This window comes from Chiroxiphia lanceolata, chromosome 5 (genome assembly GCF_009829145.1).
Source record: "Chiroxiphia lanceolata isolate bChiLan1 chromosome 5, bChiLan1.pri, whole genome shotgun sequence".
Classification (NCBI taxonomy): Eukaryota; Metazoa; Chordata; class Aves; order Passeriformes; family Pipridae; genus Chiroxiphia; species Chiroxiphia lanceolata.
In genome coordinates, this window is record NC_045641.1 from 49,011,508 (window position 1) to 49,027,218 (window position 15,711).

A 15,711-nucleotide genomic window follows, 5' to 3' on the forward strand; every position below is an offset into this window, starting at 1 on the left:
GCGTGGAAGAGGAGGCTCTCCTGCTTCTGTGATTCCAAGCCTACAGTAATAAGCTTACCTGACAGCACTGAGGAGACAGCAGCAAAGGCATTGAGCTTCATCCCACAGACAGGATTGCCAGTATGCAGCATTTCCACTGTCAGGAGGATGAAGCTGATGAGCAGCAAGCTGATGTACAGCATCTCTGATCCCAGCGACAGCCACAGGATTCCTGCCAGGAATACAGGATGAAACCATGTTCAAGGGAAAGTACCCCCCTTTCCCAACTCAATCCTTAAAGGAGGTACTTTGGGAAGAAGGGAACAAAGACAAACAACAAAGACCCAAAAGCAATTGCCCCAACCTGTGAGTGAGGACTCAAAGAGTGTTGAATGGGACAGTGTTTATCACAGAAGATGGCTTGGCTAGTCTAGCATGGCAAAGCTGAAAAGAACTAAAATGCCGTCTGTGAACAAGTCAACATTATTCATAAAGAGCAAAGAGGAAAACAGGGGGGAAAAGACAGGGGAAGCTGTTGAGTATTAGCATAAAACCTAGTGATCATAAATTGGCCACGAACACATCTGAACTCTAATCACAGCAATGTAAGCAAACAATTTTTAACCTGGGACTCAGCTAGTTAAGAACTATATGGTACATCCACAGCTTTGTCAGGACCTGGCCTCTGGAATTCAGGAAACCCCTTGCAAGCCAAATCCCCAATTAAAATGAAACACATTCTTTGGGGTCGATAGCCAGCTAGGGCAGTAACATTCACCACTCACCCTGCTTCTTGAACAGAGTGCAGGTACTTTCATGCTGGGATTTTGAGTGGGATTTAAGTGATACCACAGTGCACAGCTGAGCTCAGTTCTACAGCTGTGCAGTAGAACTTGGAGGAGAATGAGAAAAGGCATTCTGTAATGTAGGGCTGTGGAAAAGCACAGGATTCACTGAGGAAGAAACATTATTCTGACAAATGAAGCAGCACTGTGAACACTACTGTTAGCAACTATTAATGGTTGTAGAGGAGACATTCAGCTGGGGAAAAGGAGTGTGAAGAAAACCCTCATTAATGTGGCACTGACTTGAATGCTCAACATCATTAGTGCCATAGAGTCACCTAGCTCTTTAGCAGAAATTGATGAGCTGCATTCCCTGTTTAAAGGAGCTGGCTTACTTGCTGCAGCACCATAGTTCATTAGAGGTCAGACTGCCAAAAGTATTCTGGAGGTTTCAGGCACCACACATGCACAGAGACCTCTGCATCTGGCCTTTCGTTGTGAGGCCAGGCTCTCCACAGATGCTTTGTAGTTTGGTCTTGTAATGTCGCCTATGATTTGTGGAGTTGCTCTGCACACACTCAGCTTGGCCAGCCAAGCCCAGCCCACAATCAGCAGTCACACCACCTTCTCCAGTGCTGACCCAGCTATACAATGGCAGCTGCACTGGTCATCTTAAGATGATACTACGTGAAATGATGATGATAATACATTCTTACAATTCCTCAGCATTTGTTCCAGCCCTTGCTCTCATGGCTTGAACGCTGACACTGGCTCTGCACCCCAGACCTTTCCCTTCACATACGAACATCCTCTGAAATGACTTGCCTTCAGCCTCCGTCTCAGGGAACAGTTAGCAAGCCCACACCAGTTGAAATGCTTTCATTAAAATCTCCATAGCATATGTACACATACACTGATGTATACTGAGGTCATCCACAGGATAATTCGAAACATGTGACAGTGACAGGAAGGATGATCTCTCCTACTCAAATGATGTTTTGTACTGATGAGGCAAGGACTTTACCCTAAAAGGGTAACTTTCAGGTGTCCTGTTCACTTACCACAAAGTAAGAGGTGATTCAGCTTCTAGACTCACCACACTAGACTTCACCCAAACTGAAGCACTGAGTTAACATGCAGCCTATGTGGGAGGGACTGCCCTCAGGTAGCATCCACCTCTTCTCCCGGACTACAGCAAGATGACAAGCTCTGACTGGGAAACCTCCTAGATGAGAAAAATCCCACTTCATATGGGAGGTTTCCAGCACTGATTTCACAAATGGCAATGGTTTATGCAGATATATGGGTCAAAATCTTTGCTCTTTTAGCAACCATAAGGTCAGGATTTCATGCCTGGCTCTTTGGGAACCTGCTGTCCTCACACAGGCAAAATGTTGCGGGTCCCCCATCTCAAGTAGGCACACTGGGCAGCTACAGTGAGATATGGGGATTTGCTCTTACCTCTCTCTGCTGGTGGTGAAAGCTCAATAAAGCTGCGGCATTTCTCTTCTGAAACACAAAATCAAAGCTATTAGTTTACAAAACAATGCAGAGCACATAAGGGAAAAAAAATATCTTCATCTCACTTTCTTTTCAGTGCATAGATCCAATCATCCCTGAGTCCAGCCATCAGATCTTCTCACCTCTGGTCTTTTTCTAACTGTCTTTCCAGATTTTCACTGAGGCAAAGTAGGGAAAGGCAGAGTCTGCCTGGAAAACTAGAAATTGCCTTTCCAGAAAAAAACCTTCAGCAATTCATAAACCTTATGAGCCTCTGCTGAATATAAAAATTTGTTGCTACTCATTGACAACATTACTGATGGTCAGGTCTATTAGGAGTGTAGCTTATAACAGATTGCAGACCCACCACTTCTGATGAGGATGTGAATTCCCACTCACCCCAATCTCAGAAGAGCAGTTCTAGCACCGCTTCTCAAAGAACAAAGAAAAAAAATTAAAAACAAAAACCAAGCTTCCCACATAAAGTACTTCATGACAGAGATATAAGTCCCTCTTCTGTGGCAGAGATCATACAGAAATATGATCCTCTGTCCTCACATATTAGGCATGCTATTTCGACAAACTGTGTTCATATTTGCTTTGTTTTTTATGTTGGCCAGGCACAAACTACTGTCTTAGCTGAGGGTCTGTCATTATTATCTGTAAGTTTCTCTTCTTGCATACTGCATTACTGCATTTGAGGGTCCTCTCCTCTACTTGGCACAATATTTTCTCCCAGACATTTCCGGTTCATGTAAGAATCTCATTTTCCTAATTTCTATCCCCAGTTCTAATCTTTCCAAATCTCCTGTGTTACTTCTGTCATCCACAGCTCTCAGAATGCTACCCAGTTTAGTGCCATCTGCAGTTCTCATTAACTTGCAGTTTGCTACTTCACCTAGAACTTTAATGAGGATATTCAGTAATGGCTCATCTAAATTGATCCTGAGATTAGCCTCAATAATGAAATCCTTTCTGCCGCTCAGCTCAAACTCCTTTTGTTCTCAGTAGCCCCTTTTATATTGTTGTTGTTGTCTATGCACTTGCTTCAAAGATGTGCCATAGTGGTTGGGTTGTACTTGATTTACAGGAAGCAGGAGACCGAGACTGACTGTGTTCTACCCCATGCTCTACCCCATGCTCTGCTGTGATCCAGATGTAACATGCTCTCTGTGTTCCTTCAGGCATTGGGGTTATCCCAGGACTGCCCAGTGGCCAGATAAGTCTTTTAGAGAAATCAGTCAAGGGATGTACTTCCATTCCCACAAGCACCATGGAAACACACCTCAACCCAAATACCCAAACCAGTCCCAAATAAACACATCTCCTTCTGCAGCCTGTCTAGAAACCCTCACAACAATTAGCAGCCTGCCCGTTAGGACACGAGAATTTCAAGCACATTCCCTTCTGCTCCAACCCCCGCTTCTGTCTGCTTTTATTCACCAGTTATTTATTTTCAAACTCTGACAGCAACAGATAAGAAAATTAGAAATGTTCTACTGGAACTGTGGCTTGCTTAAAGATGAGACGTTTGTCCTTGGAGAGAGCTGAAGAGAGGGCAATGGGCTCAGGGGAATGGGCCTGATGAAAGTGACTTTCATCACTATATCCTTAGATGCATATCTCTCCACTGGCCACCTTCTGGGTCAGTTCCAATCCTTGATGTGTGTGCCAGGCCGTAAAGAGCATCTGTGCCCTGCAGAGCATCCACCTGTGAGGGTGTAGCACAGGTTCCAGCAGAAGGACTTCAGTAGATCTGGACAGGAACAAGTCAAGGGTGAAGGGAAGCACTAAAGGGTTCTCATATGGGTTGCACAACCAGTCTTTGGCACTTCAGGATTTACAGTGGCAGTCCCAGGTGGTGAAAAATCACAAATGAAACCTGTCACAACATCACAAGAACATCTAAAACCAATTAGAATATTGCTGCTCTAATCCTCAGGTCAATTTGCCTCCTAGCTTCAGTTTCTCTGGGTTCAAATCCTCCAGGTTTTCTCTGTATCTATAAGTAGTAATTCTCTTTCTCTCTTTTATTTTTTTTTTTTTTTAAGAAAAGCCCAATCTCTGTTTAATAAAACAAAACCTCTCTGTTTGGTGTTTTAAGGACAACACCAACTAATGCAGTCCTCACAGTGATAGCTAAAAATTGACAACTCTGCATAAAATCACTGTACTTAAATTTTTGAGAGGACATGCACAAATTTACCCCGGAGAGCATGAAGTAAGCTATGTATAGGAATGGAAACATGGGGAAAGGGAAAGGAGGGTCACTGAAGTTCCCATCAGGATGGACAATGCCATCACAAAGTCACTGCCATCACCACAACCATTTGCATTCCACAGCCCTTGTTGCAGACTGAAGGGCACGCTAGAGACAACCATTCTCCTTTTCCCCGCTCTGTGAGCATTCCAGTGAAGAACAGAAATATATCAAGCACGGCAGTGCACAGGGCTGATGCCATCTAGGAAAATGAAGAAGACTTTTCTCCCAAGTGTTGTCAGCCTGCCACCTCTCAGTTTGAAACTCCTATGGAATAAATACAAGGGAATAAATTGTGGTTGCCTGAGCAAGACACTACCTGGCCCTTCCATGCTCTCTTCACAGGAAAGCCACATCCCTGTGTGGAAGTATCTGAAGGCAAAACGGTCATCTCCAGTCTCCCAGCTGTAGTGCACCACATCCTCAGATGAAACATTGCTCGTATCTGCATCAGATGGCATGGGGACACCGATGCACTGGGTGGCTTTGCTCTTCCCACACAAAGGTTTGGGCACTTTCTGGGTCCCGGTGCACCAGTAGCTGCCAAGCAAGGCAGTGGTGGAGAGGGTGAGAGCCAGCAGGTTCAGGATGACAGCCAGGAAAGTACGGTGTAATGGCAATCGCTTCAGCAGCTCCATCTACAACACACAAATGGGAGGGACCGTCACACCAGCCACTTGTCCCACCTAGCCTTACAAGTCCCAGCTTTTCCCAGCATGCATCTGTGGGGAGGGGTTATGAGGACTCTGTCCTCCTCACAACGTCGCAACAGCTCACTCATCATGGCAGAACCATTTCTTGAAAGCCAGGGCAATGGATCAATATGTAAGCTTCGACCATTTCAAAGTATGCTGAATATCTGCACTGGGTAAGAGAGGGTCATCCAGCAAACATAGCAGCGCTGAGTGCATTGAGGTATCTGAGGTATCTGAGCACATGAGCAAAATGAAAGAACATCATATTTACTGCATCTCAGAGATGATAGAAAAAAACTGTTAACCAGCTTCCTCAAACACCACAAGTTGCTCTGTCCAGCTAAATGAGAAATCTTGCTGCCAAGTGTCCCAAAACACTTCTTCAAGCAGTTAATTACTGACCCTATGGAGGTAGAGAGTATAGTGATTTCACAGTGGGGAAAGGCAGGAAAATGTTCCTACATTGCTGAGGGTCGTAGGACACACATGAAAGCAGTGGCCTGCTCAGAGGAGACACCCAGCTATCCAGACCTGGCAGCTCGAGTTCAAACCCCAGAGCAGCACCTCCCACCTGAGCCCTGACTGGCACATCAGAAATCTGGTAGGGTGGTGGGACGACAGCATCTCTGCTCTCACACAAAGTGCCAAAGGTTGGGGATTTTTTATAAGAGCAACCATTATCACAAACATTCTTCCCAGTTTCATCTCATCATTAAAAGTAATTCAGAGTGCAGTTTGGGAACCAGGGTCATGTGGACTTTCCCACTCAGAGGAAAGCTCAAGACCTTAGGATTCTTGCAAAACCCTTCACTGACTTCTAAGAACCCCAACCTATCACTTCATGGATTGATTAGATATCATCTACCTACACATCAACTTTCATGTAATCAACGCATGTCTCTTCCCACATGGCACTCCCTATGTTTGGCACAGCTTCATCCAGATACTCCCACTCTTTCCTATTTATGACTCAAAATCTATTTGTCCACGAATAGATTCAGTTTGTACAGACATTGCCTGCTGCTGGTCCTCTTCACTTAACTCCGGCTGACTCACCCAACGTCGAACGTGTGAGAAAGACCCAGCATTCTGCGGACACCACTATAAATAAATGATACAAGAGCAAGCTTTGCATTGTTTGTGACTGCACCACAGCTGAAAGTGGTGCAGTTAGAACCGTATTTTCTGCTAACCAGCAAGCTTGGAAATGTGGTCAATAAAGATGGTGCTGAAGCTCCTCTTGACAAGCAGGACTTCATTAGCATGTCATCACACTGAGAAAGCAGTACCTGACCCAGAACAGCCTCACTGAAAGCAAGAAAATACTCAGCTCCTGAAAATTTCCTGTGTTGTTTTATGCTCTGGCTTCTTTTTTCTCTTTGCCAGGGCATTTCTTTCTTGCAGCAATGGAAAAGCTGCACCCTGGAGATGGTAACATCTCAGTGATTCCATAGCTAATGACTTCTGTGATCTGAAAGCGTGTTGGATATCACCATTTTTGCAGAGCAGATACCTACTAGGACCAGTTTTTGGCTAAGGTTCGTGGCAAATTTCTCATTGAAAGTTTTTTTCAGTGGAAAATTTGGCTTATGACCGAAAAGGAAATTATAGATAAAATTGTTCTCCTCAAAAACATGATTTTCCACCTGAAAATAGAAACCTTCAGCACACAAAGTTTTTCAGATTTTCATCAATGCTTGATTATAAGAATTTCTGTCATGAGGTTTTGTGCTGTTTATGCTTTTATTTAAAAAAAAATCCACTCACAATATTGACAAAAATTATCTTTATAATTTAAATCGTCAATAGTGGAAAAAATGTTCTCTCCAGTTGATTTATGACAGTAGTTGAAAGGCCATATAATTTCAAGAAAAGTGTTAAGGAAAAGAAAAAAAAATACAAGAAACAAATAAGTCAGAAGAAGAAAGTGGAACAAGAATGCAGAGGACATAGGGAATGAGAAGCAAATCTGAACTACTTCCTGAAAACATTGTCAGAAAAGCTTCCCTCCACAAAAGCTAAGCACTCACTGACAATAACTGACTATTAATACCTAGATAGCCCCAAAAGGAAATAGAGCTGAATTTACCTTAGCAGCAAGTCTTCAAAGTCCTGTTAATTTGATGATGAGCAGTATAGAAATGGGACTCACGCCTTGTCTGCTGTTTTGCTCATCTCTACATCCTCCAAGAAACCCAATTGCTGCAAAACCCCTTTCTCTTTTGTCTTGTCCCCTCCTCCCTTGCCTCCTCAGTGATTATTAAATGCTATCCCTCTGATCAGCAGCTGTTTTGAGGAAAATGGTCATTTTGTAATCCACAATGCAATCACAGCACAGCTGTTCCGGGAGATTATATGGGAGGCGATTGATGCTGTGGGTTGGGATTAAGTGGAGAACAGTGACCCGCACTGACTGAGTAGAAAGTTTCTTTAAAACACAGAAATATTCCAGACATCCCCATGCGGTGGCTGTTTGGGAGCTTGTATGGAGCAAGCTGGCTTCAAGATCTTTGGCTTCAGGGAATAAGTGACCTTGGCTTGGAAACCCACAGCAGCCTTGTCATCAGGTCACTCCTGTCTCAGAAGAATGGCAAAGTCTACAAGCCTCCCAGCCCTGGGATATCTTTCTGGCCAGACCTGGCAGTTGCAGAAAGGGGAGAAGATAAAAATGAGGAGAAGGAAGTTTATGCAATTCCATCTGCTCTGAGGATTGAGGATTTCAGTCACTGAAGAGATGCCAATGCAGCTCTCCCCATAGGCACTGGAAATTCTGATGCCAAAAGGAGCCCCTTAGCAGAAGAGCTACTGAGTGGCAGACTGGCACCATGGCTTCACCACCACGATGGTGTTGTGAAACAGTGACAAGTCAAGTCCAGTACTCAAAGGATGGGAGAATGAGGTAGACTGTCCGTGTCCCTTGTAGTCTCAGTTTTACCAAAATGTGAAGTTCACCAGGAATCCTAGCTCCCAATGGGTTAACATTGGATGAATTTGGGAACCTAATAAGGAGAGACAGAGATTCACACTCATCCAAAGTCCCCTCTGAGCTCTTGTCCTGAAAGTTTAAAGGCTCCCACAGTACCTGAAGGTGTTGATACCTTTCAGGTATCAAAACTGTGAAAAGTAAGAATGACATCACCTCTCATGAGAATACACTGTCACTAGAGGGCATGGAGCAGAGCTGCATTGAATCAAACTGCAAGGGAGAGGAGCATCCCAAAGGTACACATCCTGTCTTCCCCACAAAGGTTTTGCCCAGTGCTAAGTGGGCAAGACTACCACCATCACTGGGAGGGAGCAAGGCAGATTCCCTGCATACCTGCCATGGTGCTCTGCTGGGACAGAGGAAACCAGTGGTCCATCTGCTCTCATCGTCCCACTTCCAACACCAGAGCTCAGAGGCTGGAGGTAAGTGTAGGAATAGTTTTGGGTGACAGCACAGTCTGTGACAGCCCCATACAGCATAGACAGCAGACAGAGCCCACATGTTCATGGTCCAGTATGTGGGCTGTGCTATCCCAGGCTCCTGACCCTTCCTGCCCTGAGCAGAGTGGGCAGTAGCTCTGTGGTTAGTGTAATCCCAGTCACTGCATAAACTCCTCTAATTCAGATAATCATTTTTAAGACGGACTAACTGAAAGCAATGCTAAATGTCTCTGTGCTCCGTGGACTGCCTGCAGGTTTTTGATTAATAAAAGGTTTTGTTGAAACAGATGTACTTAGTTTATTGAAGTAGGTAGAATAACAGCTGATGCTATTTAAAAGGAGAGTGCATTTTTTTTTCTTTAATTGTTCAGTCTGCATCTGGGTACCCTAAGTTTGACTTCTAAATGCTTAGTAAAAAAAAAAGCCTGGTTTACAGGCTCAAGAATAAATAAAGTCCATCTCTCTACTGATAATCCTTAATGTTAACACCTTCGTAATTTTAAGCTCGATGAGAATATCATTAAAATCCAGGAGTCTATGTCAGTTTCTAAAGCTGGGATCATGTCATATATACTGATGAAATGAGACTGAGTTAGTTTTATATGGATAAGAATTCAGGTAGGTAAATAAATTTATCGGAAATATACTATGGTTTCAAAATATGCATATAGCAGATTGAGTATTCTGAATAATGGCAGATATTTATCCTTCCAGAAGATGGCAGTCTTTCTCTGGTCTTCTTTTTGTGAGTCCCAACTGCTCGTGTGTGTAATGGGGGGAAGCAACACCAAAGTTTAGACTACTATTCCTTCCCTTGAAATTTCCCCCCCCCCCTTTTTTTTACATTTTTATAAACACAAACTCTTTACCTTGACTGTGATATGGGAGGTAGGTCCTTCTCTTGGAGTTATCTGAGCCTGGGAACACTTGAAATCACTGAGGAAAGCAAAAAAAGATGAATGAATGCAAGAGCTTAACAGGTCATTTGCTCCACCTTCTGCCCTGCATGGAACTATTCTTTCTAATACTTTTCCCAATATTTTGTCAAGTACCATATTAACTTTCCCCAGATCATTGCACACAGCTCATAGAACACCAACACCAGAACATATTTCCTAACGTTCAACAATCTTCCTTTTGTTTGGGTTTGGTTTGCATTTTGATTGATTCTTTTTAAAATGTCTATTCAAACCTCATTCTAATCTGACCACTTGTGGACAGGAAAATCAAGCTGTATCTGTCTTTCACTCTACTGTGTGCATTACAGTTTTCTCATCTTTGTATCTGATATTTTCCACCATAACTTGGCTTGGCTAGAGTTTCTGGATGTCTCTTTCTCTTTGAACTCAGTAGTAGCCAGTCCCTGGTGACTTGTTTAAAACTTGCCTATTGAAGTGAATGCCCATAGCAGTTGACTTCCTGTGCAATCAGCCAAGCCCTTGGCTTATAGAAACAAAATAAGGAAACAAAATGCAGAGCACAAGCTTAGCACAGCACCTCTGTGGCAACTGCCAACTCTAAAAAAGCCCATGCGCTTACAAGTGATGCATTTTTGTCCTGGCTCTATCACTACCTACACCCTGGCTTTGGGGGTATCCTGTCCCAAAGTGATACACTCATCTCCCAGGGGTGTTGGTGGAAAAGAAGGGCAAGAAGACCTTACCAGATAAGGCCCAAAAGTTGCAATACTTAACTGGCAGGTCTCAAGAGGCACACAACTCTTCATAGGCCCTCATGCAGCAATCCTCCAGGGATATCAGGGATCATATGCTGTCCTGACATTGGCTCTTCAGCTGACCTGAAGAGGAAAAGAGAGGAGGAAGAGTGACTAGTTACACCCATAAAGTCTCTCTGTGAAAACTGGACAAAGACGGGCTAATACTCACCCCTCATTCCACACATTCTTCACACATGACACTTCCCACTGCTCCTGTTTTTGCTGTTTTTACAGGAAGATCATTCAGTACTGCAGTCCCCTCCCTCACTACCACATAGAAAGCAGGATGTCTCCCGAGTGACAGTGACTGGAGAGAGCCAGACTTCTCAAACCCAGTGACAGACTGCAAATGCCAGATTTTTCCCTGAGCTCTGAATAATTCCACTCAGATTGTAACCTTTATTTAGCTGTTTGCATGATGCATTAACTCTTGCTCTAAAAATGACCTCAACAGGCATATTTTTTTTCTAGTCTAAACACATTTAAAGGTGAATTCCATTTTTAAATATTAAGAGCTTACATTGCTAGACATCAAGACTGTGGCAGAACAGAAATAAAGATTGAATTGGAATAAGTAAATCCATCTTAAAGATGGACAAACAAGTCCATGAGTTCGGACCTAACTACTTTCTGTTTTTCTTCTACTATTTTTTTTCTTAAAACAAGACTTACTTGGCTGAATTTTTTTTCCTAATCTTCATTTTTTTTCCTAACCATTCAAAAACCACACAGAAAGCAGACATAAAAAAAAAAAAATTCAGATGCAGCAACACAGACTTTGAGGTCTCAGTAGAAATTCCAGGTGTTTCAATTTCCGAATAAGAATTATAAGACTATATATTATATATAAGGCTAGGGGGTTGCTTTTCACAGAGTACTTAAACTCTAGCATCTCTAGGATGTGTTCATCTGAGCATACAAAAAAAAAAGGTATGTAATTTAGCTAATCATAAACTGTAAGCAGACAAGAAAGCCCACATAATTTTACATAGATCTGTGAGAACATTAAAGAGGAACCAGTCCGAAAAGGGTCCATACAAACCCCCAAGTAGATAACCACTTACCTTATCCACTGCTCACTACCCTCATCTGCTCTTCTGAGGCATCCAGTGAAAATACCACAAGGTGATTATGGACTACCCCACTGTTTCTTTCTCTCTGACTGAACAGGTAGCAGCCAAGAAATTCCATGAGATCTGACCAGATGCTTTGAAATGTACCAAGTCTGTCATTTTATTGATGGTTTAATTCCTTCTGAGCTCACTAAATCATCACTGCACCTTATATCAGCTGCAGGATTGGCAGGGTGTCCACTTCTGCAGAATGCATCTTTGTAATTTGGTAGTCCTGTTTGTGAAAATTGTTTCTAGTTAAAATCTACCACTTATGGTATCTCAGTCTGTTACTATACAGAATCACTAACACCCAGACTCAATGACTATCACAGGCTCACAGAATTTTTATCATCAAGAGGAACCATTATAACAACATTGTCTTATCTCAGGGGTGAGAAACCCACAGAACTTTGGATAATCATTTCTAGTGGTACACAGAACTCCTACAGCATGTATTTTATACAACTAAGTGGTATTGACTGTGCATCAGGATATGATGGAGAACCCATCACATCCTTAGAAAAGTTATTCCAATGGTTAATTAAGCTAATTTTTAAATTTTGTTCTTGGCCTATGAGCACAGTGTCTCCTTTAGTTTTCCAACCTCATCAGGCTGCTCCAACACAGAAATAAATAGCCACTGAAATGATTTCCTAAAAACGTTATTGTAAGAGTCACAAATCAATGCATTTCATTACAGGCACTCAGTGTGATTTAACCAGCTGGCTGATGGCCCAAATTCCTGGTTCTGTACTTGGCTCTGACACATAATTTTCCCCTCCCATGGGCCAAGTCATTAGTGGTGCGTTTACACTGCAGTCAAAGCAGTGGCAGTGATGGGGAGTAAACACTCAGTGTTTGTTTCAATTGGGTCTTGCTAGGAATTTCACTCCAGCAAAATGGAGCACAATGCAGGGTACAAACCTCAGCCCAGAAATCGAGTAAACTGTGCTGAACTCCGCATTGCCGTAGCTGGACTGATATTTCAAAAATAGTTCTTCTTTCCATACACTATAAAATGGGGTGTTTGTAGTCATTCCCACAGATACAAATCTACAACACAGCTGATCCTTGTTGATGCTGGAATCAGCGCAAAGACAGTAAGAGACATTCTGTTTTTATAATGACAAAATTCAAGGATCTAAAATTAATCTGTGCAAGCAGTACATCACATGTGCAGGTGATCTTGCAGTCAAATAAACGTTTTGTATGTTTTAAAGCAAAAAAAAAAAAACCAAACAACACAGTTGAACCACACTGCACTTTAGTTTCACTTATGGAAATGAGAAAGCCAAGCAATTGTTCTTTACTTCAATTTACCTTTTCCTCCATTTCACCATGGTGAATCAGAATAAGCAGAGTTAGAGGAAGTCTCCAAAGATTATCTAGTCAATCCATCTGCATCAGTATGACCTAAGCACCCTGAAGAACTTCAAACCTACTGTTAAAATTTTCTTCAAGGGAGTTACTGCTCCATCCTGGATTGAAGTCCCTTGTAATAACGTCTTTCCAATCAAATCACAACATAGAACAGAAAAGTTTTCCATCTCTGCTAAAGGCCATGGTCTCCATTCCACAGCTGATATATTTATTCACATGGATCATCCTCTCAAGGCCATTGGAACTACATGGTTTACTAAAGTTATACTCACGTGCTAGTATTTGAGGAACCAGTGCCTCAAAGGAAGCCTCTAAGCTAGCAGGAGAGGTTTGGAAATCTAGAAGGGTGAGTAAGACAGAGTTAGCTTTTTTGAGGCGAGACGTGGGAGGTGTTTTCGTTCTTTAGCTATTAAAAACTCCCTGCTTTGGGAAGCAAAAAATAAGAGGGGAGAAAAAACTGGGAGGGGAAGGATTAATGAATAAAGAGACAGCAAGGCAAGAGATGCAGCAAGTAGAGTGACTAGAAGGCACAAGCGAGTTTCTAATGGGGCACACAAGCTTCCCTGATGTGGCAGAGATGGTAGCAAAACAGATCAGAGGAGTCAAGGTCTAATACGCTGTCTAAAGGGAATAATGAAACCACTTTTCCTTACAGTGCTGAGCAGAGGAGTTTTGTTACAGTGGGTGCTTTGAAAACCATGGTGCTAGATATTACAATTGCACCTTTTATATTTCTAGATGTCCTGGTGATTATTCAGGATTGAGGGCATCTCCTCTTTTTCTCAGATTTAATGAGGATTTTGGATTCCTTTCAATTCCTTTGTGGCATTTTGGAGCTGTGGCTTCACAGACAATCCTGCTGTCGAGTGCCATCTCCAGTGCTCATGAATCCCATGCCCTTCCACGCTGTGGTAGGCAGGATGCCGAAGCTGCCTGTTCCCCTGGGAGGAGACAGGTCAGGACAGAACAGCAGTGACACAAGTCTGGGGCCCTGGCCACATGCCTTGGACGCCCAGTGGGAGTAGGCAGTGCCAAGAGCAGGTGGTGTCACTGCCCTGGGTGTGGGATCGATGCAGCACGTGTGTGTTGTAGCCAGGGAGTTCCAGGGCACCCAGGTTTCCCTACATGTCCTGAGGGAAAGGAGTGCCCAGGTTGGTAAAAACACAAACACAAAATATTTTGGAGACAGCTAGCAGAGAAAATGGGTGTCTGCCTCTCTTCTGCTTTATTTCTTTGGTTGGCTTTTTTTCAGTTGTGGTTTGGTTTTTTTCCTTTTCTCTCTCCTCCTCCTGTCTCTGTACCTCCCTGTTTCCTCACAGCCAGGTTTCCGCATGCCTGGGCAAGCCCAGTTCCATGCATGGACCGAGGATGTCAGTTCCCAAGGGTAACCCTGGCCATGGACAGGAGGGGTCCATCAGCAGTGACAGCAACCCGGGCCAGGGGAGGCTGGAACAAGGTGACCCTGCAGCCACAGTCAGGGGTCTTTGTGCAAGTACATTGTAATCTGGGTCTTAAATCTTGTGCTGTTATTTCCATCAGGCCCACAGCAAAAAAAAAAAAAAGATTCTAGCCCCCATTATTTTTTCTGAGCAGGCTCAAGCTGCAATAACTCAAAAGTTCATTATTTAGCCAACTTTGGGTGGGACTTGGTCAGAGATGACAAAAAATATGTTCCTGACAGAAAAAAAATGTGGTTTATTTTAAAGCAAGACATTATTCAAAAGGTGGTTTGTTGGATTTTTTTTTTAAAGAAAAAGTAATTAATTTTTTTTAAAAAATGCATATAAAACAGAGTATTCCCTTTCAGCCTTGTTCTCAGAAATAGCTAAGTGTTTTTGACCAAAATTAAAAACAAAACCAAAAAGAACCCAATAAAACTACTGAAGCAGACATGAGCTAGAAGATGTTAGCTCCAAGTCTGGCAAAGACAAAAGCAACCAAAGCCAGACCTTGTGATGGAATGTGTCAAATTACTGTTATAACAAAGAGGCAACCCTACTAGCACTGTCTTCTACATTCTGTGCACCCATTAACATGCTAACCTCAACATTAGTCTTTCCCAGGTAGCCAAGGACTATAATTGTTGAGCTTTACAACGCAGTATTAAGCATTGTGGCTAAACAGCTTGACTGAACAAGAATTATTTGCCATCACCTGAACAAGGTAAGCATGAAGGAAGGAGAACATTTGGCTAGCGTGCTACCACAGGCAGAACTTAAAGAAATTAGGTCAGACAAAATGGAAAGAAAACTTCAGAAACCTCTTCCAAACACTGAAAAGCAATCCTCTATGGAACACTTTCTCATGGGAAGTAAAGGATGCCAGACTGGATAATGCACCAGAAAATGTATTGCAGGCAAGAATCTTGCAGGAATTGGGCTAGGCAGGAATGAGATGATGGACCGGATGAGCTAGAAAGACTTTCCCATCTCTAATTTCTATGATTTTTTTTTTTTTAAATTTGCTGTAGTTTGCATTGCTTGAAATTCCTTCACACAAACTACAGAATCTCTGAGCGAGGCAGATTATGAGGCTGGGGCAAGAGAGGTGGGTGTGTTTCCTGGATGACACAAAGAAAAAAAAAAGAAGGCTGCAGCCTGGAAGAGGCTGTGAAACTAGAAAGACTGGATGGAGAGAAGAGGAGGGAACACAGCTCAAAGGGGCTGTGTTCATGGGTGAGACTCACTGAGGACACCAGGGGTGAGGATTAAGGATTAGGTCAATGTTAAAGAGGGTGGCTTTGAGAGAGCTGTGGCACTGCTTAAGCATGCTGCAGTCATTCAGCACTGGGTAAGAAGAAAAGCTCAGTTCCAGCTCTCTGCATGACTCTTCCCAATGGATTTTTGAGTTATCA

At 43.0% G+C, this 15,711-nt stretch overlaps 1 protein-coding gene across 2 annotated transcripts in view; it reads right to left on the bottom strand.

Moving 5' to 3' along the window:
• GSG1 (germ cell associated 1) overlaps positions 1–10,636 on the bottom strand; it is a 13,234-nt gene extending 2,598 nt beyond the window's left edge. Inside the window, exons 1-6 of one of the 2 annotated variants that reach the window (XM_032688660.1) lie at positions 10,532–10,636; positions 10,340–10,443; positions 9,515–9,581; positions 4,844–5,162; positions 2,226–2,273; positions 59–211 (exon numbers count right to left, since the gene is read on the bottom strand). In XM_032688660.1, the coding sequence (XP_032544551.1) occupies positions 59–211; positions 2,226–2,273; positions 4,844–5,162; positions 9,515–9,581; positions 10,340–10,371 (619 nt within the window). In that variant the 5' untranslated portion in view covers positions 10,372–10,443; positions 10,532–10,636. Of the gene's footprint in view, positions 1–58; positions 212–2,225; positions 2,274–4,843; positions 5,163–6,275; positions 6,316–9,514; positions 9,582–10,339; positions 10,444–10,531 lie in introns of those variants that run through there. The other variant, XM_032688661.1, reaches the window with a different exon arrangement.
• Positions 10,637–15,711: the final 5,075 nt, after the last annotated feature.